Below are 26,566 nucleotides of genomic sequence, written 5' to 3'. Positions count from 1 at the left end.
TTCCTCCTCACACCTCTGTCAGGCCACTGGGTATCGCGATTAGAGGGGAGGAGAACAGGAGGGGTGCTCCTCACCCCTGGTTGTCAGGGTAACGGGGGGGCAGCAATAAAGCACCTCACGCAGGACTTCAATTGCCCGAGGAGTCTGCCTCACCAGCCCCACTTTTGATATCCCAAGTACCTGCGGGAGAGAGAGAAGAAGGAGGAAATGAAAATGACAAATTGTGCGGTTTAGTATTTCAGCTCTTGAAGCAAAGGAGCTGTAAAAGAAACGACCCCCCCCCCCCCCCAAAACGAATAGATTTGGATTAACACCTGAACCGCCTACTTCTTCTTTTAGAGTAGGTGCACTTAATTAATCTCCTTCTGGGAAACGAGACCTTCGACAGATCCTCAGCTCAGATTAATGGAAACGGCTGGCTGCCGCGGTTCACTTGCTCTCAGTGGGTTGTGGTGTGGCACGCTCCCAGCTTTGGATTATAGCGTCGAACACAATGATTCGTTTTGACAGCTGGCGAACGCAGCGCAAACAAGAAGAATCAGAAATGGATGTGGCTCTGTGGACTGTAATCAATCCATCAAGAAATCCCTGGATCCCACACATCGGCTCCGAACAACCTAGGGGGGGGTTTCTCATTCTCAACAAAGGGGATTTATTATTATTATTAGTCATGACTGCACAACACAATTAGGAGTTGTTGACAGCTGTCACACCAGGAGAAAAACAAACATAGCTCTCTACAGCCAATATCAATCACACATGCTTGGATCTGCTCAGAACGTCCTGAGCTGAAGTTTCTCTTTCTACACGAACAGAACTAATATGGTTTGCATACTGAGGCTCTGAGGCACGACTGCAGAACACAATGAGGAGTATTTGACAGCTGGCAACCCCCCCCCCAGCAAACAGAAAAAGAATCGGAAAAAAGGGACCGGGCTCCATATAGCCGTTACCAACCCATGAATAAATGCCTGGATCCGGCACAATCCCGAGTCGGCAGATCAGCTGAAATGTAGTTTTAGGGACACCCGTAAATGCCTGTCCTCTTCACCTGAGAGAGAGCTGTTGGACTTCTGCTTGTGGAGCTTCTCTCTCTCCTTCTTCACCTTGGGTATGATCTTCAGCTTCATACTGCTGCTGCTGCTGCTGCTGCTCTTGCTGCTGCCCCTCACCGAGTCCTAACAAAAAGAAGACGATTAGATGGTTGGACACGTGGGAAAAGCACCAGGAGATATTGAGGCAGATGGGGTGCTACTAGTTAGAACTGAGCGACAGCAAAGACGCCGTGGCGCTCGGTGTGTTGTTAGACTGTGATGACACAAAGGATTTTCTCTCTCACACACCTCCTCCGAGCACTGCATGAGCGGACAGATCCAGTGGATGTCGTCCAGCTTGTGGAGCTCGGCGCTGAGGCTGTTCAGAGTCGACCGGAGCTCCTCTTCCTCCGGAGACTCAGACTGCGGAGGATGAGGAGACGGGGTGTGTCATAAGACGCATCAAGAGCTTATTTCTAAACTGCGATCTTTGCTTATAATGTGATATTCGATCATGGATATAAATGTTCAGTAGCTTGCCTTCCCTCCATCTGTAAATCTGAAAATGCTAACTGCTAACATCTGCTCTGTTCTTCCACCATCTGAAGATTTGTAAACAGTAAACATCTGTTAACCTGTAATTCTGTCAACAGTTAGGGCGTATTGCAAATTCTTTCAAACTAAAAGTAATTTGCATATTATGCTAATGTGTCCTGTTTGCTGCTTTATTTACGCGTGTCTAATCACCGCAGTTTGAAAAGGGTTGTAAACTTTTCTAACCTGAGGAAGATTTAAAAAAAAAAAAGACAGGAGCAGAACAGAGAGGAGGATGAATTTGGAATAAAAGTATTCATGGTCACGGTTTGCAGTCGTGTTGCTGTTGTATTTGCTCTTCTGCACATAGGACTATTGTGAACGAGGTAAATGAAGCTGTAGCAAACAAAAACTGAACAAAGACGATAAACAGACAGCAGAAACTGAAATGTGAGACGTGAAGGCTTGAATGGCTTCGGCCGAGACAGACAGGTGAGGGGCAGAGAATAGACGAGGGAAACAAAGGGAACGACAGAGAGAAGACGGGGATGAAATCGCAGAGTTGTACCAGTAGTTTTCCATCAAGCAGCATCCTGGTCTCAGCCTGGAGAACTTTGCTGCTGTTGACGATTTCCACCGCCGTGCTGCGGCTGAGACACTGAAAACACAAAGTAATAACATAGTTAAGGATAATATACTGTCTAAAGCTGAGGATACAGATGATGTATGTGTCCACTTATTAGTAGGTAAGAAAATCACTAAAATATCAGAACAAGTAATTTATTATAGTTCTTTTTCTACTGCTTTACTTTTTGCAGTCAGTGTGCAACATATTGCAAAAAGACGGTATGATTTACTCCCGTTTCTCAGTGTTTAAGCATTTGATGCTTGATTTTTTTACCACGACAGGAAACTCGAAACGAACTTTCAGATGTACGAGTTTACAAAAAACTATTCCAGAAATACAAGACTGGGATTCAGAAGAACGTACAGATGATGTTTGAGTGAACATCAAAATGTTCAATATTAGATGAATATGAGATGTTTAATACTTGTGTGAGTAAATGGAGAAAAAGAAAATATAACAATGAAACTGAAAGAATCCAATAAATGTTTTAAATTCAGCCCATTATTATATTTCCCAGTTTCCATCACTAAGTCTAAACCCGTCAATCAAGACAAACTGGCCTGTTATGTGACTGGGTGTCAGCTGCCTGTTTGCCGTGTCAGAATAGTTTAATTATATCATATTTTTAAATTCAATATTGAACCCTCTGGCTCTCCACAGCCTGCTATGTCCTTGAGGTGACGTCACTGATGCGTTTAAGGTTAACAGGCTGCAGAATTAACAGCCTGTAAGTTGACGCGAGAGCCGAACGCGTCGCTGAAAGTCTGCACGCTTTACTCCGTTTCGTCAGTCAAATCAGCCATATGTCCGTCCGTCTGTTCCCCTGTCCTCCCCCTCGGTGTCTTACCTCGGGGCTGGACAGTTTGGCCTCTGTGAGCACCAGGGCTGTGGCGTTGACGGCGTGAGCCAACTCCTGCTCCACCAGCTTGTGGGTCTTGGCTGCCTCGCGGATCCTGGGGAGGACGAGGGAGGAGATCATAGGCTTTAAAGAGCTGTAATTATTACTTCGACAAGCTGAAATGGCAACAATTATTCCAACAAGTTGTCTCCGCCTGTTGATGGGACAAAAAAGCCTGGTTTCTTTCTTTGTATCTCCCACCTTTGAGTTCAGTTTGTAGATATTTGGATTCAAAACTTTGCCATGATTTTGACCAGTGACCAACAAAACTTCACAGCTGAGAAGACTGAATGAAGACATCTCCAGCTCAGTGTAAGTCTTCTCGTGTTGGCAGTCTTTTGTTGTGCTCTCAAATTCTTCATTTCAAATCTGTTCCCCCCGACCACAAGATATCCCCGGTATGACCGTTTCTCAGCTTCTGAGATGAATTCACAAATGTAATTAAAATATTCATCATCCTGAAAGGGGGATTTAGCTTTGCAAACATGATTCTGTTATGAGGAGATCATAATAAACCGGACAAACTGAGACGAGCTGAGAAGACCTCGGAGGGATGCAAATGGTTTATGAGAGAGAAAAAGACAAATAAAATGGCTCATCAGTGCAACAGAAAAACGTAGCGAGCTAATTGCAGTGGGATAAACAAATCCCAAAATGTAGAGCAAAATTCCCCCTTGACCTCTTTATCTTCTTAACCCAAAAACTCACACAGACGTAGGTAATGTTCTTGTTTTTTGCAGTTTGCACTAACTTATCTCCATGTGAAGTCGTATGTACCAACTGTGCGTCCTCAATCAGTGTTATAAATAGATCCTTGTAATACTGTCAATTCTCAAACAGGCCTTTATGCCAAAGTCTCCCTTTGTTTTTCCGAATATTCTTTTACGTTTTAGTAAGATGTGTCTTCGTTTTCTGATCTGCTCCCATTTTAATTTGTTTTTACAACTTGTATTCACAAATGTGTCTTCCATTAAAGTTCTGCCAGATTTACAAATTGAGAAAGGACCACCAAATGCATCACCGCACACGGCAGGGCAGCGTAAAGGTTAGAGAGACCGTCCCACAGCACCAGGAGTCTTATTTACAGCTTTGTTGGATCAGAAACAGTTTATTAATGACATTTCAGACTTCAGACCTTCTTCAGTTTTAAGTTTTGGGGTCCGAAACATCAGTCAAGTGCTGATAAGAGTTTTTTTCCCGCAGTCAAAATGTTTTTCATCGGGACTTCAAACCCCAAACTGCTCCCTGTACATGCCACGGAAAGCGTGAAGCGCTTCTTACTTGTTGATGAGTGTGTCTGCGACGATGCCGAGCTGCTGAACCTGAGCGCACTCCTCCTCCGTCAGGTACTCCATGGACTGCTGGGAGTTGAGGCGGGGCCTGGTGTCGCGGTAGCTGTCGATCTTCCTCTTGTCCTCCCACGACTTCAGCGTGCTCTCGAACGCCTGGTTGTAGAAAAACAGCAGAGACTTAGGCACAAGTCAGTTTATCGACTTTAATCGCCTGTGTTTGTTCTTGAAAAACACAATCGAATTCAAGAGCCACCTGATTGGAGGTGGTTCTTCAGGTATTGTGAATGTGAACAGTCGAGGTACAAGAGGAAAAAAACAATATTTCTATCTGTAAATCTGAGGTAACTGAGGCCGAAAGGAAAGGAAGAATGAAAAGGGTGTTTTATTACATCTAGATATGAATTTAATTTAACAACCGGTCAATAATCCTGCCTCAACCAGGCACCCAGCAGGGACGACGCTCACCTGAAACATTACCGTCACCGTTTGACTGAATAAAAGCCACATTTAGGAGCATAAAACCAGAGAGCCAGCATTCTTCTCTCTCTGCGGTACTTAAGGAGGGAAACCATGGAAACAAACTGCCCAAATGTGCTTGGCTCAAGAGAGCTTTCGAAGGTTTGAGCAGCGTGAAGGGAGAACCGACACAGTGGGCATGAATGTGATTTAAGAAATCCCGAAATAGAAAGAGTCAACAACATGTGCAGAGAGCTGAAGCTTTTGTGGATTTTCGGTTGCAATATTTTTGAAAGGAAGAGAATTTCAAGCCAATACTGTTGCTTTTCATATGCATATAGTCGACATGTACACTCTTATCCTGTAAATAGTATAAATCACGTCTAAAGCTTGGATTTTCTGACTATATTACACAGCAGTTGGACATTACTCTGTCTCTGGTGAGCATCTGCGCTCGGTTCTTGTGGACGATCTTGACGATGCCGGGCGGCTGGATCCAGGCCTCTCCGTCCACCTGCACAGGGACCCCCTCCTCCCCGAGGATGGTGATCTTCACCTGGCGGCACTGAGACGCAACGGAGCAGAAAACAGCAGCTGTCAGATGAGACTTGTTCTTTTTTTCCTTCCAACACAGAGTGCTTTTTTTTTTTATTTTTTACCAGCTCTTCCCCGCTTGACCTCCTCTGTCCTCTGCTGTTTTACATTTGATGTGGTCCTGTAAAACCTGCACCTTTTACAGTTACGAGTAGCACCAGCATATCTTATTATATGGAGTATTCGTCTGTGTTGAAATGCCAGAAGGGCCAAAGACATTTTTCTACGTTGGTGGACAATGAAGTTGTAGCTATTAGATTCCAAGTTGTCAAGTTGTTATCTCCTGCTCTGATACTCTGTTTTAACCAAAACTTTATCAAATTAAAGTAGGAACACCACTGAAATCCTCTGTCCATGTGACTTTCTCATTAATTGTCGGGTTTATAAGATTAAAATAAACACTTATACATGTAAAATCCTTGGCATACAGCTGCAAACCCCTGAACAACTTACTCAAGGTTGTCTGTAGTTCAGCAATCTACAAATTTAAGAGCTTTAATATAATGTTGCAGTTACTTTTGATCACTTTAAGTAACAAGATCAGCTGAATATCTAACAAGACAGAGTCTACAGCATGCTAGCATCTCTGTGAGGCTGTAGGCACAGCAGTGCTTCGAGCTAAATGCTAACGTGCTCACAACATGTTGATGTTTAGCAGTTTACCAGGTTCACCATCTTAGTTTAATGTGTTAGCATGCTAACATTTACTAATTAGCACCAAGTACAGCTGATGGGAATGTCATTTGACCAAAGAGACAGAAGAACTTAATGTTTTCATCAAAATGAATGTTGTGAAACCCTTTGAGACTGTAACTGTGATCATAAAGGTGTGTCCTTTACATGCAGGGATGTGTGTTACCTGTGCAATGCGGTGGTGCTGCAGGTTGATGACTCTGGACATGGCCATCTGCATGCTGCCAAACACCGCCACCACCTCCAACTTCTTATCATCAAACGACGGAGCGCCAAAGTTCTGGATTTTAGGAGGTGAGAGCAAATGATAAACTTTAACTTTCAAATCGGACAGTTTAAAATAACAGAAACTGCTGTTTTACATCAAAGAAGAGGTGTTTCTTGACTCGACTGGAGGTGGAGATGCACACTACGCCTTTCACACTCACATTATCCTCCTTGGTGCCTCCCCAGAAGTTGATCCCGCCTGCGTAGCTGGGGATGTTGAGCACAGCTAAGCCCTGCAGACTCGGCAGAGACATGGGGACACCGTCACACTGAAGAGAGACGGAGAGGACGTTAGAAAGGGAGAAAAACACAGGATGTTAGAGGAAAACAGCAGATAGCATTTTGTTTCCCCAAAACATTCCTGACCTCCAGCTGAACTCTCTGCTCCAGGTTCTTGTACGTCTTCTGGACCAGCTCTTTAGTCCCCAGGACTCCGTACCACATCATGTTCTTGGTGCGACTGCTGCAGGAGGAGACAGGAGGAAGAAACCAACCAATCAGCGCTGTTTTTTTTTCATTACAATCAAACTTTATTGACCAAAGAATGGAATCCATCAATGAGGTTACGCTGAGTCACTATAGTCTGTGACAAAAAGTGGATTCATTTGAATGAGAATAGAGAAAATCCTGTTTTGGCGGACGGCTCTGCACACTACAATACCCATGAGCCTCGGTCACTGTTGCCATGGAGAAGAAGCCAGTCAGAGACGCAACACTTTGTTGTAGAATTTGTGAACAAAACACAACGGCATAGTTGTCGAATTAAGTCAAAAAATTGGCCCAAAATCTAAAAGTGAATTCATTTAAGCTGCAGTTCAACGTAGTCTTTAGCTTCCACTCGCCTCTTGGGTGGAGAAACACGTAACAGGAAATAATTCAACACTTCAGTTAGCTTTGTGTGTGTGTGTGTGTGTGTGTGTGTGTGTGTGTGTGTGTGTGTGTGTGTGTGTGTGTGTGTGTGTGTGTGTGTGTGTTTGTGTTCATACCTGCATTTCTTAGGGTGCTCGTCTCTCTTGTTGTTGAACTCGAGGGAAATCTTAGCGTCCAGGCCGATGCCGAAGTAGTTGTTCATCACACACTTCTCTGAACATTGTCTACAAAATACAGAAAATGTGTAGATAACACAGGAACACATCACTGAGCCACAGCTGGTATGTGAAGGACACAGATGTGCACACAAAGACTTACACAGAGTCCTCGCTGAAGGTGACGGTGTTGAGGCTCTCTGGTTTCTCAAGGACAATGGGGGAGGTGGGACTTAGGCTTCCTTGACCTGGACAGAGGCACAAGTGGTCTCATAAAAGGTTCTTTAGACAAAACAACGGCAAAGTCGTGGCTTATTCTTCAAGGAACGAGTCGTCTTCAAACCTTTTCTGACTGAATGCGGCAGTAAGAGTTTTTACAAAATGTACAAACAGCATTTTGGAGTTTGTCCCTGCTGAGCTCAAACGAAAGGGGACACTTACGCGGCTCAGCATCCTTCAGCTCCTCGCTGTTTTCTCTTTTGATGGAGGACGAGGACGACATCCTCTGGACCTGCGTGTGTCGGTTCTGCTCGTCCACCACTGAAACGATGGTGGCATGATTGTGTCAAAATGATACCAAAAGAAGGAGAAAGGAATAGTGGGACAATAAAAGCACAATAAAACCAGGCCTTCCTCTCACCTTTCTCGGCCTGCTCGATGATCTGCCTCAGGGCTTTTTTCAGGCTGTTGGCCCGGAGCATCAGCTGCTCTTTGGACCGGTACGTTTTACCCTCCGAACCCGACTCGCCTCCGCTTTCACTGGGGCTCGAGCCGCCGCTCTCCTGGCTGGGCACCGAACCTGCAGGCACCACCTGGATGTGGCAGGAAAGGAGAAGGAAACTTCTGTAAAATAACACCTGTAAAATACATCCTGGTATATTCCTGTTAGATGACCTTTGTGTTTAATTCCTGATGTTACCCGAGGAGACTTATTTAATTCTAACAGCAGAGGGAACCCCGCAGCATTAGCATATTATCACTAGAATTCATACATTTTTACTATTTCTGCTATCCCCCCTTTTATTGAGCAGGAGGTTGAAATCATAGTGACATTTTGAGGGCGGCGTTATTTCTTTTAGAGAACCGACATCAATCTGAGAATAAAAAGAGTCCAAAGGGAGCAGAGACACAAGAAGCTACATGCTGTTTTGTTTTTCAGCTCCTGTGAGGAACCCTAAGATGTGTGAAAAACCATCCTTGTTTTCTCTACTTCTCCTGTAAAGGATCGGGTTGAATCGGGGAGGGATTTAAAAACTCCCTGGTGATCCACTTTATATCCTCTCTGAGAAAACAACACCGTTCGGTATTTCAGAAATATAGTGCGTTAATCTGGAAACTGACACTTTGCCAGTTTGATGCCAAACAGAAGTAAATCAGCACATAGAAGGTAAAGAAAACATATGCTTATTTATGGAATAAACAATCAAAATGTTTTACTGGAATAAAATTCAGGATAAATGTTCCCCATAGACCATGTGGTCGCCGACATTTCTGACTTGCGACCCTTAAAAACAAAGCAAAGTCAACCCAGTTAATATATTTCTATGAGCTGTGAGCGCTTCTTTAAAGAGGTAAGAAAAAACATCACAGTTTTACGGGACAAAAGTCTGTTTTGTCTCATCTTTTCTAACTTGTTAATCTCGTGGCCCTTCAGGTTTATCTCGTGACCCCTTAGAGGGATCCCGACCCCTAAGTTGGGAAGCACTGCCATAGACAACCACACTAACACCGGTCGATTCACCAGCAGGTTTTGTGTTATTAGTCACACTTTTTCTCCTTTTGGTGTTGCCTGATATGAAGTGTTTCATATCGATTATAATCGGTCGTGTTGTTACCTGGGCCTCCGCTTCCTCACTTAAGGCCTTGACGAGGGAATCGAGCTTCTCATTCAGCAATGCACACTGGGAAAAGAGACAGAGAGAAAGAGGTTTCTGTAGTTTATACGTCTCCTTTGCTCACTTCAAAATCATACGAGAGGAGTGTAAATTGGGAGACGCAGTACAAATCAATGCTGGGCAGAAGTGCGGCTGCGTTACCGCCTGAAAACTGCGTGAAATCAATACCTATACAGCGCACAGAGGTCTTTTATTGGCAGAAGCAATAGACGAATTTCCCTTCGGGCAACAATAAAGCATCACATTATGTGGAAAAAAGACGGAGCTCTGACAGGAGGGTTTTTTGGTGAACGCTCCAGACGCCTCCGCCGGGGGGGAGAAGTCTTTTTTTTTCTTTTTTTTTTTTTTTTAGAAATGTCTCACAAAAAACCTTTTTAAAAAAGATTTGGCAAACCGCTCTTCCTCCCAGCAGGAGTTTCTTTGCAGCTTCAAACTGGTGTGTGTTTCATTCTGCTGGTGACAGACAGCCGCTGTTATGATTCAGTTTCCCCCCTTAACATCTAGTTTTACCTTTTTATTTTTTTTTTTTACTTTATGTACGTTTTATTTTGGAAAAATCAATATAACATAAAAGAAATACAAACATACACAATGCCAAAAGTGTTTAATGATTATGTCCATGATATTGCACATTATGTCCCGTACGCCAGTGAGTTGTTATATATATGACATGCCTCGCTGCAACTAGCAGTCTGCCATGAGCTTGTACATAAAAAGGAGTGAAAACTTCAAAGTTTCAAAGGAGCTTTTTTTATTTATATTTTTGTGAAATGGCAGCGTTTCAGCCAGAGGAGTGACTTTGACCTACTTCTTCCAAACTCTGTTACAAAACACATCCACACCTCTTCAACACCTTCCAGCTTCAATCGCTCTTTAAACTCTTTCTATAATGTGTCAAATAATAGAATAGATAGAAAATATGGATTACCAGAGGGAACGATGAACCTTCAACACAACCATTTCTATTAAACACACACACACACACCTACGCTGCCCACTAGTTACTGTTATACAAGCTCTTACATAATACACACAAAAGCGTTTACCTTCTTTGCCATGGCATCTGCCTCCTCCTTGTTCTCTGTGGCTCTCTCGTACGCCTTCCCCACCTCCGCCACAAAATCATTCACCGTCCCACACAGAAACCTGACATGGTGGAGAGAGCACAACAACAGAGGGGGAGAGGAGAGAGAGAGAGAGAGAGAGAGAGAGGGTGAAGGTTAACATGATTAACGTTGAAAATGAAACAAATTAGCAGGTGAACACGTTTCACATGTGATGATTCACCGTGCAGTCACTGTGTTTGGAGATCTCACACACACACAAGCTCCCGTTTCATCGCCGCCTACCTGCCTGTCAGCTACGTCGCCTCCGCACACTCACTATTTACTCACAGCTGTTACATTGCTGCTGTATGACTCAGCGGGGAGGTTTCTCCAAAAACTCACACAGTCCTCGTGCTTTTTGCAAATATTGGATCCTGCAAACGTGAATACTGCTCGTCTGCTGCAGAAAAACACGATCCTCGTTTAAGAGTCACGTCGTCCTGTGGAGCTCCGCAGGTTTTATTTCCTAATTAGATATCTGGATATTACAGATGTTTGATAGCACACTGTTTTAACTCATTTATTGCAGTTTTTCAAAAGGCAGAAGGGAAGTGTGTGTTCGCAAAGTGCTGGCAGGTTACAGTTTGACTGCACGATGCGAGGACATTTTGTTTTGGTTTGACTGGAGAGCAACCTAACTTCGAGATTTTCATCACCCCATATCACAAAAAAAAGGCCACCATTCCTAATAAAACCTCCAAAAACCTGCTGCACCAACTCAGCAAATACAGCTACGTGCCAGGTCCTTGTCTGTGTTTTTTTTTTTTTAATGACAATTCTCATATTAACCTGAAGTTAATACAACAGAGAATGTTATTTTTCTGGTTTTAAAGCTGCCAAGAAAACAGTTAAAATCCTGGATAAATGATCTACTGAACATAATAAATCAGGAATGTCTGAACAACACTCGACCTTCTGCGTGTTATATTATATATATATATATACAGAGGAACGAAAAGACTGTTTTCAAGGACAAGAATGTACTTCTTCTGCTTTGTTTGTGTAACTGTACTCCTCCTGGAGGCATCCTGGTTCTTATAGACCTTGTTATGTTATGTTTATATTGTCAGTTTGTTATGTCAGAAATTCATCATTTTGCTGGAGGGTTGTTGTAAACGTTATCTGAGGATTTCTTCTTTCTTTCAAAACTGATGTAAAGCAGAAGAAGATGTTCATTTCTAACCTACAATATAACCAGGCAGCACTGTGGACGTCTTGCTTTTTAAACTCACCTCCAAGGTTGCATTTTTCTCAATGACAAAGCAGTGTTATCACGACACTATCCCCCCTGTTGGAGCTCTGCTCTACTTATCTATCTTACTTTTCTTTATTGTCAAAAGGTGACCCTATTATGTCAGTACCAGATCACTGTTAATGGTTAAAGGGAACCATTAGAGGCTGACAGCACTCTAACTTTACTTAAATGTCCCTGTAGTGTCTTTGGTGGCAAAACAACGACTCGTGTATTACATTATATGACGTGGCCTGAATCTTGATGCCGTTTTCACAAGACCTCCATCTACACCAACGTTTCCTTTCTATTTGTGAGGAACTCGAAGCAAGTAGTGAACGAATTATACTCAATTCATAAGAAAGGATGCAAGAGAAAAGAGATCCCGACTGAATCCCAAATGAGATTTCCATCATCAGACCCTTCGTTAAAATTGTGATTGAAAAAAACATTTTTCTTTGTCCGACAACACTGGTGTTATGTTTCCACGAAAATGTCCTCATGTCCTAAAGTCTCTGAGGCGTTTTAAATGTGCTGCACTACAATCACAGCAGTTTAAAAAACACACACAGATCGCTGGAGAAAAGTGCCCTGTGATGGCCGCTAGACTCGTCCCAACGGAAGACTGCTAATGTACTAATGCACTGAGGATGACCCCTAAATACTGATTCATCCGTCTCTTTTACTTACAGCCGGGCAGCACTTACTGTCCCCTCCGTGTGTGTGTGTGTGTGTGTGTGTGTGTGTGTGTGTGTGTGTGTGTGTGTGTGTGTGTGTGTGTGTCCTTAGGGAGGACACCAAAGCACAAAAATCAATACGCATTGACCAGACACTCACTCGGTCCTACTTGTCTGCTTCTCTTTCTCCCTCCTGCCGTCTTTATTCTCATCTTCCCTGCCTTCCCATCCTTCACCTGCTCTCTACTTTTCTCTCCTGTCCCTGTTTTCGAAAAGGCGTTCACGGCAGTTCACGTACTTGGCAGAAGAAATGACGTCACTGTGTTTGTCCGAGTCCAGGATCTTGGCGAGGTGGGAGGCCACGGAGTCCGCATACTGAGTGATGTGGACCTGAGAGAAAGACAGAGACGTCAGAATTAGAAGAAGAATTAGTTACAAGAACATTTACGCCTTTTTTATCGGTACGACAGCCGTCAGCTGATAACGTATGACCTTTAATGAGATTTAAATACAGTACATGTTTGATAATGGGCTTTAGAATGAGCTAAAATCAAAACATATTGATAAAACCATCTTTAGTGCTGAAAACTATGTTAAATTTAATCTGCTGACAACATCTGGAAACCAGACGTTACGTTGGTGTTGATAAACAGGATGGACTTTTAACAAACAAAGATTGGAAAAGAGTAAAAAACAAAACAACATTATTTTGTGTAGCAGAACGGTGTTTTGTCTTTTTCTTATCCTATAAATTGAAACTGCTCAGGTTTATTTTGGGACCTCTTGAATGGGTTCTGACCCCCACTGACAAAGAAGATGTAGATAACTTAACATAAATAAATTTTTGGTGGTAAGACTTAATAATCAAATGACTCTGGAGGTTTAGGCCAGTTTTCTATCCTGTTTATGTGCCAAACACTTTTTATTTGCCTCTGTCTGTAATTAATGTGGTTCACTGAGCTATTTCTTCACATTTCAGTCATGAATATAGAAAAATACAACAAATCGAGGTCAATATAACACTTTCTAGGTTCGTTTCTGTAGGTTTGGGATTCCGCCATTGGCTGTCACCCAAAAAATCCCTTTTCGGGTTGATTGGATCAGCCTTTAATTAACTGACAAATGACTGATGAGATCCTTAAGGTCTGGAAATATATGATGGCTCCTTTGGGAAATCCTAAATGATCCACCAAACTAATGAATGATTAGTGGTGAGAAACCGGATCTGCAGGTGCCTCCCTGAGCTCAGTTTTAGATAAATTACAAAGTACAGCATGTCCTTTAACTGCCGTCTCGATTTGGAAGTAAGCTTTCAGCTTAAATTCAAAATACAGAGCTGCCCTTCGTCTATATTTCTACACCACTCCCTGTGGTTTGGGTCTGATTGCTTTGGCCTCCAGCTGCCAGGCTCAATTGATTCTCAGTGGATGTTTTCCAAAATAATTTCTCAGCGCCTGCGAGATGTGGCTTTGTGGAGCTAATTTATGGATTCCATCTGTCAAAAAAGCAGACGGCTTCCTGGAAGTTGCGCGGCATAATTTACCTGCAGAGGAGAATCAAGGCAGTCGTCTTCTTTCACTATCGGAGTGCGTTTGGTGCTGGTGGGAACCTCGTACGTCATCACACTCCATCTAAAAAGACACACAAGGATGTCAAGCACCAGAGAACAAACTTTATTATCAGCTAATCAGATCCAAGATAGGAGAGACAGGAAACAGGGAATCGAAACACACAGCCTTCTTGTCCTTTTTCCTATCTGTGATTGTACTGCCGATAAAAACAGCACATCAACAAAAATCCAGCCGTGGTTCAAGCTGAGGACAAAGAAATAATGAAACACTTGCAGAACATGTGTAAACTCGTTTACCTATTCGAGCAACGTCCTTTTATTTTAAGCAATAGTTGGACGTTTTGGGGAATAAGCTTATTTGCTTTCTTGCTGAGAGTTAGATGAGAAGATTGATACCACTCTCATATCTTTATGCTAAATATGACCCCCTGCTGGTCTTACCGGTCCAGCATTTTGGTGGTGGCTCTCTCTAGCTTCTCCAGGATCTGCAGCAGCTGAGCGTCATCGTCACAGAGGCCTCCCCAGCCCAGGACACGAGCCAGGTCGTTACCTGTGCCCAGAGGCAACACACCGAGCTGGCACTGTGGAGACACAGTGGAAACACAGCGTATTACGATCAGAAGTTATATCAGCGCATCATCTGCAAACAAACGAAATCCAATGTCCTCATTAAACATATATATCTCATCATTAGATATTTATTCTCTGTTGTCCTTTTGTTATACACTTAATTAAATCACAGTCCAGGATTTCTCACAGGATTACTAAAGATTCCAATTTTTGGTCAGTATTGTTACACTACACAAATATGAAAAGTTGCAGTTATATATTGAATTAAAATCTAGTAGACAAACAGTAAAGTGACGCAGACCAAAAAATAAACCTTATTTTGATCAGTAATTTAATCTTGTGCCTTGAGTGAAATTGCTAAAACATTTTTAATTTATCACTTTTACAAAAATCCTGCAAATCTGTGGAATGGGTTTATTATACAAAACAGGATGGAGACGATTATTAATCTGCCTCAAATTTCATCCTCAAGGACAGAAAAATGCTTTCAACATTTTTTTCTTTTACATAGACAAATATCAGGTGGTGATGATAGAAGCAAGCAGATGATGTCGGAACAACATGGAAATCTTGATAATAATTTGACATTAACGGGTTAATCTGTTTTGTCCGACATGACCTGAAATGATTCAAACTGATTTGACATGGCATTTATTTATCCAAATTAAACACTAATTTAGAGATAAAAACCATGTTATCCGACATGGCATTCATTAACTCAGATTAATTCCATGACATTGATTAATTAGTTGAGGGAAGCAGTGTATCACTTGTCCTTTCCTTTCTTTATTATCATTCTTTATTTGTTACCTTTCCCTTTATTTCCTAAATTCACTTCCTTTTTGGCTTGAGTTTGGTCAAAATCTCTACAAATGTGTACTACTTGGCATTCAGTTTCAATGATATTTTATCATTTACGACATTAGCACAAGAGGTGGCTTGCTGCTCTCTCTTGCCCATCATCGTTCTCCACAGTCACCTTCAATATTATATCATCCCCTTCTCCTCCTCCTCCTCCTCCATCTTGTCGTTCTCACCTGCTTATGGAGGTTGAGTTTATCCAGCTCTGAGAGCACCCAGCCCACGCTGCCGTCTCCTCCGCACACCAGGATACGAAACGTCACAAACTTCTGGAAAAGGCGCAGGCTGAGGGAGGACGAGAGGAGTGGGATGGGACATGAGGACGAGGAGAGAAAGAGGAGGAAGCAAAGCACAAAATGTTAAGAGGTAGATGTCATGAAAAGGCAGCAAAATTACAGCATCAGTACTTCCATTAAACCAGTTGCCGCGAACTAGAAACTCCCACGAGTGAAGCAATCAGCACAATACAGCCTGTTAACCAGTAAATCTGAGACTTTTCTGCTTTGTTGTAACCTGACACATGAGCATGTTATTTCATTATTAATTATTTCCCCATCGATCATCAAGTACCCGAGCTCTGGCCCTCCGTTCATCAGGTCAAAGACTTGAGCCGGGTTGAGGAGCTGCTTGAACTTGCGGAGGAACTTCACCCCCTGGTTGTCCCCGCTTTTGGAGTTGACCAGGACCAGGAGAGGACTGGTGCACGACGCTGAGGTGGCCTTCCAGAAGCCTACAATACAATAAAGTTTTGTAAATTAATAAACATGTTGGCAATCACACAGTTCATGCTGAGAAAGCTGTATGTGATGGATCCTGGATGCTAGAGAACTGGGATTGTACATTTCTGGTGACAGACACCTTTTTAGTCTCATCTGAATGTCTAAAATGTGTATAAATAAAACAAATGCTGTCCTTTTTGGACAAATGTGTTGCAAATACTATTAGTTTTTTTTACATGGAAATTACAAGGAATACGGTCAGTTGCAATGTCAAGCCCTCTGGATCCAAAGGATTTACACCACTGGAGTTGAAAGGTGACACTCATGATCTTTGAACCTACTGTACATGCAATACCGAACAAAAGAGCCTGTTTGTGTGGCTCTGTATTTCTGTGTGGGCGGGTGTACGAGGTGTCTCACCATCTGAGTCGATGCTGTTAAGTGCAGTGGGAGGGATGATTGACACTCGACATTGACCCAAGGGACACACCTTCCCCATTTGTTCTTTACAGCTGCTGTGGACCTGCGAGCACGCACACACATATACACACACAGAGTCAGCGGTCGCCATAGTAATTCTATATTTCAGTAGAAGCAGAAAGGTCATTACATCCCTCTGAAACCCACCAAATGTCAGTTCTGCAACCTTTACAAATACCACTCTGATTCATTTGTGTGCGTTTGTGTGTGCGCTGAAGATTAATTTGCCCTAAACACTCAAAAGCAATTTAGCCTTTGCTAAGTGAGAACTGTGAGACGGAGTGAAGTTACATCTCTGCGACTGTGTGTTTGAGTTTGTTTCCACTTGACTCCTTCATTCCCTCCTGTTTTTACAGCAGTGTTTTACTGCTGATAATCACACCATGAGATATTTAAAGTGAACGTTTCAGGCTGTAATTACCTTAAGTTTTGTTTGACAACATGCATAATTCAAATGCTCGTGTTAGTCCTGTGATAGCAGTTTTCCTTACAGGCTTAGTTTCTAACTCGGCTCTACAGGCCATATTAGCATTGTTAACGTCCTTGCACAGAGAAATTATTCTCCTCATCTTGCACGAGACGGTCAGAGCATCGGGTCAGACTCAGTAACCCTGGAGCTGACAGAAATTCATCAGCCCTGTTTCTCATTTCAACCTGCCCTCCTCCTCCTCCTCCTCCTCCTCCTCCTCTTCTGTGCTGCCATGCTTAGTGCCGTCCCATTACTCTGACGACACCCGTGAACTTTTCAGACCTTGAGTCTTCGAGGGGCAAAGGAAGCGAGTCGACAACAATAAAAAAAGTTTGGGAGCCAATCTCACCCCGAGTGCACTGAAAGTCACAATTTCCTGTGCTAATATCAACATGTCAAGTTGTTTGGTGAGCAAACAAAAGAAAATGCAATTTCAGCTTCTGCTTCACTGTTTACGACCAAAAAGATAGACACTGTATATATTGGAGACTCTGCAGTACATTTTCTTTTACAAATGTACTTTTGTTTTGAAGACAACGCCTCCTGTATTATCCTGGACAGTTGGTTTTAGACAAGCGCTAGAGGCCGAAAATGGGAGATTTAGATCAGAAGTTTGGCTCATCACAGACATGTTTTGTTCTCCCACCAGAAAGATAATTAATGGGACAGCTTTACCAACTGGTCTGCAACTGACTCTATTACTATTGATATGTTTGAGTTCAAATTCATGTAAAAACTTTCAAGGGTAACATTTAAAAACTGAAAATAACTTTCAGCTAGCAGTGAAGTCCTAAATAAACACTAACACTGTTCTGACAAGACAGTTTTCTTTTTTTGTTGTTGACAGGATCGAGGCCACAAGCACTTACGATGGCCTTGCACCAGAGGCAGCGCCAGTCCTGCAGCCGCCGCACGCTGCCACAGTTCTTGTCACACACCACACATTTGGCACTGACCGGCAGGTTGCCTTCCAGCCACTGGTGGGGCATGAACACCTGGGAAAACAACATGGAAAAATACTGGGAATGTGAGACATTGACTGTCCTGAACTCCGGCTCATTTAACCTGAAGTCATAACAAATTTAAGCAAGTCAGGCAGGTAACTAATGGGTAACTAATTTAAGTGATATCTGATATCTTTTTTTAAAGAACATAAAGCACGGCCTAATATACTCACCCCTTCCTCATCCTCGATGATGTCATTTCCTATAGAGGCCAGCGTGGTCCACTTGCAGTTGTTGGTGGAGCGAACTGCACAGCGCTTATGAGCCTTGAACTTACAAACTGCAGAGGGGACAGATCAATAAATGTCACATTAGACAAACCTAAATAAAGAGCTTTGACAGTTAAAATGCATAATGCACATCAACATGAGCTGTTGGGCAAGTTGTCGCACATCTTTCACTCTGTAATTTAGCGTAACGTTATGTGGAATACACCAAGGTTAAGATGAATCAAGACGACATGTTGCTTAAATATCTACGGCATTTTTAAACATTTGACAAAGTTTCTATAGACATTTTATAAATGTCTACATTTTGTTAATTCTAATTCTTTGGTTAGGATCTATAGGAATTAAGTAAAATGATCTGACAAATCAAGAACAAGCATGTACATTCATAACAAACAACATCAAAACTTTGCTAAGAATTTGTAATTCCCAATAATGTGTACTGACAACTAAAAACCCTCATAGAGTATGTGTGTGTTCAGATTTCTAACTGCTGATATGAGGCCTCACCCTGCAATAAAGAGCTATAAACCTACTTCTTTACTTTCACAGTCACATGCTCGAAATGTCTCTGGACAGAAGAGACAAAAAAATCCCTCACTTTTATTCAAGAAATTAGGGGAAAAAGGTTGGTATTAGCCCTCAGAAAACCATGTTTGGTTTGTTAGATCCTTTAAGGAGTGTGTCTTCAGATGTGTGTATTTGTGTGTGTGTGTGTGTGTGTGTCTATGTACCTTCACAGGACAGGCCGTGGGAGGTGACGCCTGGCAGAGCCTCTCTGCAGACGTTGCAGAAGGTCGGTCTGGCATGCGAACAGGCGTACCAGTTGTGCATCCCAGAGAAATGCTCCATGTTGAACTGGCTGGCCTGGGGAAGGAGAAAACATGGAAGGAGAGGACAACGACATCAGCGCTCTATGTTAAACTGGCTGGGCTTCGGAGGTGGAAACACAGAAGGACAAAATAAAACTCATCTGAGCGCTACATCAAAAATAACTAGCCCTAGGGGAGGAGAGATATCGCAGGGTGGGACGATGACTTTTAACATTTCATGCTGAACTAAACAGCCAGGGGAAGCATGGATACAAGGATAAGATAATGACAGTACATATTAAACTGGCCCCAGGATTGAGACATACAAGGATAGAGACAATGATGTCTGTGCAACAGCTGACAGCAGAATATAGAAGCATTAGCCGGTAGCTACGGACTGTGACATCAGTGCTGTCAAACCAAACTTCCTGTATAAAACAATCCTTCTTTCCTCCTTTTCAGAAAGTGTTCATAACTCTATAGATATCAAAATGTCAGATCTGAAATGAGGATTAATTCGGAGAAGATGCCATCCACAGTTTGATCAGCGCGCTAACAAACTTGCAGAACTTGGAATGACGGAGGGACCACAGATGAAGTAGGAATAATGAGGTGTATGACAGAGACATAAATTCACCCTAAATGCATTGTTATAAAATGCGAGGAAGATTGAAAGCCAAAAAACCTGAGAGAATTGAGCTCAGCTAGGATATCAGCTTATAGTCTTCAGCTCTCTTTATAGCCTATTAAAGCAGAGGGTCTAATGTTATGAGAGACATCAATCTGCTGGCAAAGAGCTCAAATGAAAAGCAGATAAGAGAGAAGAGAGAGGATGGAGGGATAAAAGGGTTGAAGAGAAGGGGGAGAGTATTTTCCTCCATGAAAGTAGAACAGATGGAAGAAGAATAAAGGAGTGAGGTGTGAAGCCTGTTCTCATTAAAATAGATTACACACTCAAGACTAGCTTTTATCAAAGGATCATCAATTTGGCACATTTCTGATACTGTGAATAAATAACAATGTCAGAGTATGAAGAGACTGCCGGAGAAGAAACAAACGCTAATACCTCGTAGGTTTCCCATTTCTGGACGGATTTGAGAGCGCCGATCCAGTCCTCCATTTCCTTCCTGCTCTCGGCACATAACATTAGTTTCCGAAATGGAGTGATCACCTGAAAAAGAAAAAAGGACACCTGTAAGAATATCTCATCTGCAGCCAAATCTATGTACTATATTTATTCATTTCTCATATCACATTATTGGGACTCAACAGCCTTCTACAGCTCAGTGAAGCTGTGCTTAGGCACTGCAGTGCTTTGAGCCATATGCTAACTTCAGCATGCTAACGTATGCACAATGACAATGCTAACATGCTGATGTTGAGTAGATGTAATGTTTATAGTTATTGAGACAATTTAACTCAAAACCACAACTGACAACCTCGTGGTGGCGCTAGAGGAAAAGTCAGGGGATCATCAAAGTCGTCAGGATTCATCCTCTGGACACCATGAATGTCTGCACCAAATTTCATGGCAATCTGTTCCATAGTTGTTGAGATATTTCAGTCTGGACCACTTTACAAGCATGGCCAAGAATGATAACAACAGCGTTTCTGAACTAACTCTAATGTACAGATTTTAAATGCTCTAATCCACATTTTGGACATTTTGAGACCGGCCTTGTTGCTTACCGTGAAGCTGTTGTTGATGTTCTTGGTGCTGGTCTCTGCCACACTGGCGTCTGATAGGTCCACTTCATCAAAAATCAGAGACTGATGAGAAGAAACAGCAAATAGAAATGTAACAGACGTGGTATGAAACAATGTTGAACTGTTTCCAACTTACAAATTCTTAAAAACATTTTTTTAATTTAAAGTGGCTGTCGGCCGTTTCACATATTCTTGTACCTTGCAGTCTTTGGCATAGTAGAGGGTCCTCCCTCTGAGTTTGAAGTACCTCCTCTTCCATCTCTGGAAGGAACTGGTCTGCTTTAACAGGATTCCCTCCTTCACACTTTTCTGCAATGAGACAGAGGGGGTCAGAAAAGACAGACGTTAGCGCTTCCAGATCCTCTGACTGACTAAAGTGACAGCGATTCTTCCTGGAGTTCACACATGAACAGAAGGAGATCAGTTTGGATAGTGTCACTGAGATGTTTGACGTTTGTTTTTGGGTGAGACACACAACAAAGACACTGAGAAAGCTGCTCAGATGAGCTGAGAGGTGATAGACGATCACAGAAACATTTACTTAAAGGACTATACAAGTGCATTCTCAACACACCTTCCAGCAATTTTCTGAAATTTATGTTACTAATTTATGATGAGATCTTCTGTTAAATAAGAAAACTAGGAAGCTACGTGCTACGAGTGTTGATAGGAAAGTTAATGCAGCAAAGTCTTGTACTGGGATTATAGGAGCAACAGTGACGAGGCGATGCAGCAGGTAGGAGGTGCAGCCATCCGTGTCTGCATGAAAATGACGAACACGGGCAGAATACATGATCGGGCTCTGTGGATTTGCGGAGCAGAAACTCTCCACTGATTCTATTAAAGGTGGCTGTTGTTTGACTTGATCCTCGTCTGTGTTTCTGCTTATCATGCACTCATCCTTTCTCTCTCTCTCCCTTTCTCTCTCTATTTATGAATACATGCCCTGAGAGGAACAGAATGCACCATGGGTAATCAATTTGAGATAGGACATCGGGGGGGGGGGGGGGTCGCCATGGAGATCCTCGTTTTCTCGAACATGAGGATGCCAGCGATAGACACGGACGCAGGCACATGCACACACTGATACAATCAGATCACGTTACTCCATACCTGCACGTTTATCACCTAATGCAGCAACATTCCTGCACGAGTCGCCACGGCAGCATGTGTTACATCACCCTCCGTTGACAAGCCCGTGACTTTCCCGTAGCGATAACCAATGCGCCTGCATCAGTCTCAACACATGCAGTTTGATAAAGCTGGAATGGATTAACTCGAAATGTTTGAGTGGCGACATCCGATAGTTCCTTAAAACGGGAACGTAGTCGCTAAAAACAAATGCAACAACCTGAGCTGGAATACACAGATTTTAAGAGAAAGCAATACATTAAATGTGTCCCAAATGATTAGATACTACAGGAAATGACTAACCAGGCTGCTCTATTGCAAAAGCCTCCGAGACAAATGCCTTCATACTGTTATCAGCGAAAACAGTGAATCAGGTCATATAATTATCACCCAGTTCCCAGTTTTCTTTACGTCATTTGTACACAGCTTGCACAACCTGCACTGCCACTACAACCTGCGGGCAAAGATAAATTGTGTCCTCAAGTATGTGAATATGTGTCAAAGATGTTGAAATAGTTTGAACGTGTGTAAATCAACTGGTAATTTAATCACAATAATCGTATTTAAATTTCAGCAATTTGCCCGACATTGAATTTAGCGGTACAATAGGCCAAGATTATACTATATCATAAACATTAAAAGCTCTCAGTGTTAAAGAGCACAAGGGTCAGACTTTTATTGACGTGTAACACGATTTGGTGACCGCAGAATGATTTGACGAAGAAGTGCTAAAAGGAGAGTGGGAGAGAGGTGGAAAGGATATTGTTTTTGCTGTCTCCAAATCAGGAGCTGACTGCTAAATTGCACTGTGATAAAAAACAAAACACATGACAGGCAATGACAAAACACTCTCTAACACAGGTACGTTGTTTTTCTAGCGTAATCTATCAGAGTTCTCAGACCGGGCTGACCCGGAGCAGTTGTCTCAGCAGTGACTTGGCAGGGTCTCCAGATCGGTACAAGACTCAGACAGGAGGTTTGCCACCTGCATGACAAATACATACATACATACATACCACAAGCTGACAGCTTGGAAAACAGAAAAAACTTTCAAATGTAAGACAGAAACTGTGTGTACGACGATGCAATAACATAATGTGATAATGGCATCAATCTAAATCAGGGTTCTATGCAGATACAATACGCTTGAAATGACAGGCTTTAGTTTTCTCATTAATGTTGCATTGAAGTTAACAATACACAAAGTTACTCAATTCAATGTATCACTGGGTTGGACATTAATACAAAAAGTACATTTTCTCGTAAACATAATTCTAATTTAGTAAATTACAAAACAACCAAGCTTTCTCTAAATCTACTGATACAACCCAACGACGAAAGTCCAAATAGTCTTATAAACACTAAGCTTTTAAGACACATTATCAAATACAATGGACCAGAAGGGAAAAAGTTAGTGTGTGCTAGCTATGCATGTCAAACCTCAACACTAGTAGATTGAAAAGTGTCAAGTAATAAAAATTGGCTTGGTCAAATTTGTAGTTTTGTTTGCGTCTTATATTTCCAGATATAAATCATGAAACTTTTATAATGTGATATATATTAAACCAAGGTATCAGAAGGTATTGTTTTGGTATCAAGCTGGAACTCAAGTAGCATATTGGCTAACATATCAAAAACAATTGCTAGCTAGTTGCTAGCTAGTACAGTTGCCCGCCAATATGCCTGTGCTAGCTACTGTCTTTGTGCATAAAAGTATTTAGCTTTTATGTTACTTGTATTTTATCTTGTATTAGCCTGTAAGCTATATTGCTAGCATCTTGTACAGTACTTAGCTTTAATGTTATTTGTATTTTATCTTGTGTTAGCTTGTAAACTGCGTTGCTAGCATCTTGTACATTACTGCATCTTGTACAGTACTTAGCTTACAAGCTAATACAAGATAAAATACAAGCAACATAAAAGCTATGTTGCTAGCATCTCGTACATTCCTGTATCTTGTACAGTAGTTAAGTTAGTGGGCTGCATCTGTGCATTTTATCCTACAGTAACTAGCATGAAGGCCAATATCTTTAGCGATCTATAATTACAGCTAGAACAAGCAAGTCAGCTAACAAGGAAAGAGGAAGAGCAAATATGTTTACATTGGAGGGAACGTGAAGGAAATTAATATCTTGAATGACCTTGCTGTTGATGCAATTAGAGGTAGGTTTTCCACTTTTTCCTTCCCTCTGTGCATCTGTTTACCTCCATCCTTTCCCCTCTTTTAGATGTCTTACTGGGTTTCTCTCTTTCCTCTTCATCTTATGTGTTTCTGTCTCACTTTCTCTGCCCGTCTGTCTTTGCAGTAATGGCCTTGGCGGTGATAAAGGTGATAAATCTAATTCATCGCTCCATCGCTATCTCATTGCTCAACTGCATCTCTGCATGTGTATGTGAACATGTGTGTCCATGAGATATCCCGCCTTGTAATGACACATCTTGTGCTCCCAGAGTGCATGTTTCTTCCTAAGAATAAATGTGCTTTAATACCCTGAGGGAGAAAAGAAATAGAGGAAGAGGAAGGGAGGGATTGATGGTGGAAACCATGATGGATAGCCCAATGGTATGGATCATTAGCGAGAGGAGATAGGAAAAAGAAACAGAGCTGTGACAGCGGCGAAGAGTGAGAAAGGCAAAACAAACAACACAAAGAGGTGCGATGCAGCAATTACAACAAACAGGAACTCGACATAAAAGAGAAGAAGACAAAAGCACAGGCAAAGCCTTGTGGAGGAAGAAGAAAGAAGAAAACACACAAACAAGAAGGTGTAAAGGTCTTTTAACTGAACCACCTGATAACGGCGAGGTGCAACACCCCTGTTCCACCAATCGGGCTTATCCGTGGTTGCCACAGCAACACCAACACCAACAGGAGCCATCAGTCAAGGAGCTAATCAGAGTGTTTTTGTTTGACAAAAGAGGCTAATGACATAGCAACCACTGATATAGCTGAAGGACGTACTGTAAGTTAGACCCAACTCAGGATGTTGCAAACTAGGTGTGAAACTTACAGTTTAGCGGCTGGTGGCTGCATGTTAAGTGGTGTATCGCTAATCCCCAGTTGCTAACATCTGGCTAGGCTAGCTTACTTTCCTGTGAAAATATCGTCTAGCCATTTAGCAAAATAGGAAATATGGAAGATATAGGGAAAAACTTGAGTATTTGAGTTTAAAATACAGTATGTGTTCAGATGCTAGATAGCTAAAACTGCTGCTAATACAACAGACCTACAATGAATCCTACCTTCACAATCGTTGCAATGTTCAGTGTTGCTAATATTTTGTCCACCATTTATATCAATGAGAGTAGACTAAATATTAGAAACATAACGCAATACAACTGAACTGCACCACAAACTGCAGCCTCAAAAAAACACTGACAGTTTCAACAGAAACGGAACATAACATCATTCATGAAGGGAAGATTTAGAGCAGGGCTGTATTATTAGACTGCATTAGTGTTAGCTAATTGTACCTAATAAACTGGCATATAATGAATAACATATAGGGGAAGTAAACCATCACGTTTCGTGATTGGTGTGAAAACAAGTGTTATGTGGACAGCAAGAATTAACACTGGGAGTTGAGAGAAACAAAGTTTACATTATTTGTGTTGAAAGTGGGCTTGCAGATGGGTGTAACCACTTACTTATTGACACTTGGGCGGGTTATCGATAAACTCATGAGGGCAGATTTGTGAGAGCAGCCACACATGTGTTTGCATCTGGTGAACAACACTGAATCTGCATGTATGACATTAGCCTTTAAACACTTTGATTCCAGAGCTCCAAATGACAAGGCAATGAAACCTTTGTTTCCCACAATCTGGGTGGAAAGTTTAACCACGTACAACGGTTTCTATGGTGACTGTTGATACAGAATAAATTAGACTGCCTTCACTCGAAATACTCACATTATTTTGCACATGTAAGCAACATGTGTGACCTTGTCACAACACCTCCTCTGGGCCATTTCAATGTGTTCTTAGTCAAGTCGCCTCATTGAATAAGACTTATTAAGATGTCTGGCTGCCTTCTGATTGGCTAGTTGTACTCTGCAGAGAGGCATATCAGCAGAGCACACGTGTACTGTACATATGTCTTCATACGCGCAACATACAGTGTATGCAAAGGTCAGGTTCTGCACCGGCTTGTGGTCAAACTGCAGCCACACCCTTGTTGGTGTTTTCCTCCGCTCCTCTCCAGCTGAGAGATGTTGTCAGACAGATCAGTGTATTCATTAGAGCAGGACTAATTACATCACAACAATCAGCCCCAGCAGACCTGATGTGCACACAAACATCGAAGAGCTGTGAAGTGGATATGCACACAAGAGCACATTACCACACATTACTTACTCATCTGCAAAATGCACTCACAGTCAAACAGAGCTCTGAAGAGCACCCACACACAAATCAGACTGATTCAACCCCGTTTCTTTTTGAGTCAGCTACATTTAACAACCCAACCGAGTGCACACGCTCATACAAACACACGCCTGTCTACCCCCACCCCGCCAATTCACGCACACACACACACACAGTCCTGCACGACTGATTGACCTTCGGTGTTCACACTGTAAACAATCAACAAATCACTGGACTTCTATTTATTTCCTAGAGAGCTGAGAGACCTGGAGACCAACATGTGGACATTTACACAGGTTTGTTGCAGCAGACAGTTTACAC

General features: G+C 42.2%; 1 protein-coding gene across 1 annotated transcript; it reads right to left on the bottom strand.

Moving 5' to 3' along the window:
* Positions 1–127: 127 nt before the first annotated feature.
* On the bottom strand, positions 128–20,990 carry LOC139305590 (diacylglycerol kinase delta). The gene is made up of 28 exons (XM_070929474.1): positions 20,948–20,990; positions 20,732–20,812; positions 20,109–20,213; positions 18,965–19,097; positions 18,177–18,283; positions 17,869–17,994; positions 16,471–16,573; positions 15,902–16,061; positions 15,508–15,616; positions 14,342–14,481; positions 13,874–13,961; positions 12,629–12,720; positions 10,363–10,462; positions 9,257–9,322; positions 8,062–8,233; positions 7,863–7,961; positions 7,585–7,669; positions 7,383–7,490; positions 6,763–6,859; positions 6,558–6,665; positions 6,296–6,409; positions 5,273–5,407; positions 4,376–4,539; positions 3,044–3,149; positions 2,137–2,226; positions 1,344–1,457; positions 1,052–1,178; positions 128–180 (listed from the first exon to the last, which is right to left on the bottom strand). The coding sequence occupies exons 3-28, from the start codon at positions 20,187–20,189 to the stop codon at positions 128–130; spliced, it is 2,877 nt and encodes a 958-aa protein (XP_070785575.1). The 5' UTR covers positions 20,190–20,213; positions 20,732–20,812; positions 20,948–20,990.
* Positions 20,991–26,566: the final 5,576 nt, after the last annotated feature.

The sequence above is a fragment of the Enoplosus armatus genome, chromosome 23, assembly GCF_043641665.1.
Source record: "Enoplosus armatus isolate fEnoArm2 chromosome 23, fEnoArm2.hap1, whole genome shotgun sequence".
In the NCBI taxonomy this organism is placed as follows: Eukaryota; Metazoa; Chordata; class Actinopteri; order Centrarchiformes; family Enoplosidae; genus Enoplosus; species Enoplosus armatus.
This window is presented reverse-complemented; position numbering and strand designations above follow the sequence as displayed.

What these genes read in the sequence shown, in the direction of transcription:
- LOC139305590 (XM_070929474.1), bottom strand. Translation starts at nt 20,189, where the DNA reads ATGTTATGTGCCGAGAGCAGGAAGGAAATGGAGGACTGGATCGGCGCT. An exon ending in GTGAGGAAGCGGAGGCCCAG is followed by an intron (nt 8,234 to 9,256) that starts GTAACAACACGA and finishes TGCCACATCCAG; the next exon opens with GTGGTGCCTGCAGGTTCGGT. An exon ending in GTCCAACAGCTCTCTCTCAG is followed by an intron (nt 181 to 1,051) that starts GTGAAGAGGACA and finishes TCTCTCCCGCAG; the next exon opens with GTACTTGGGATATCAAAAGT.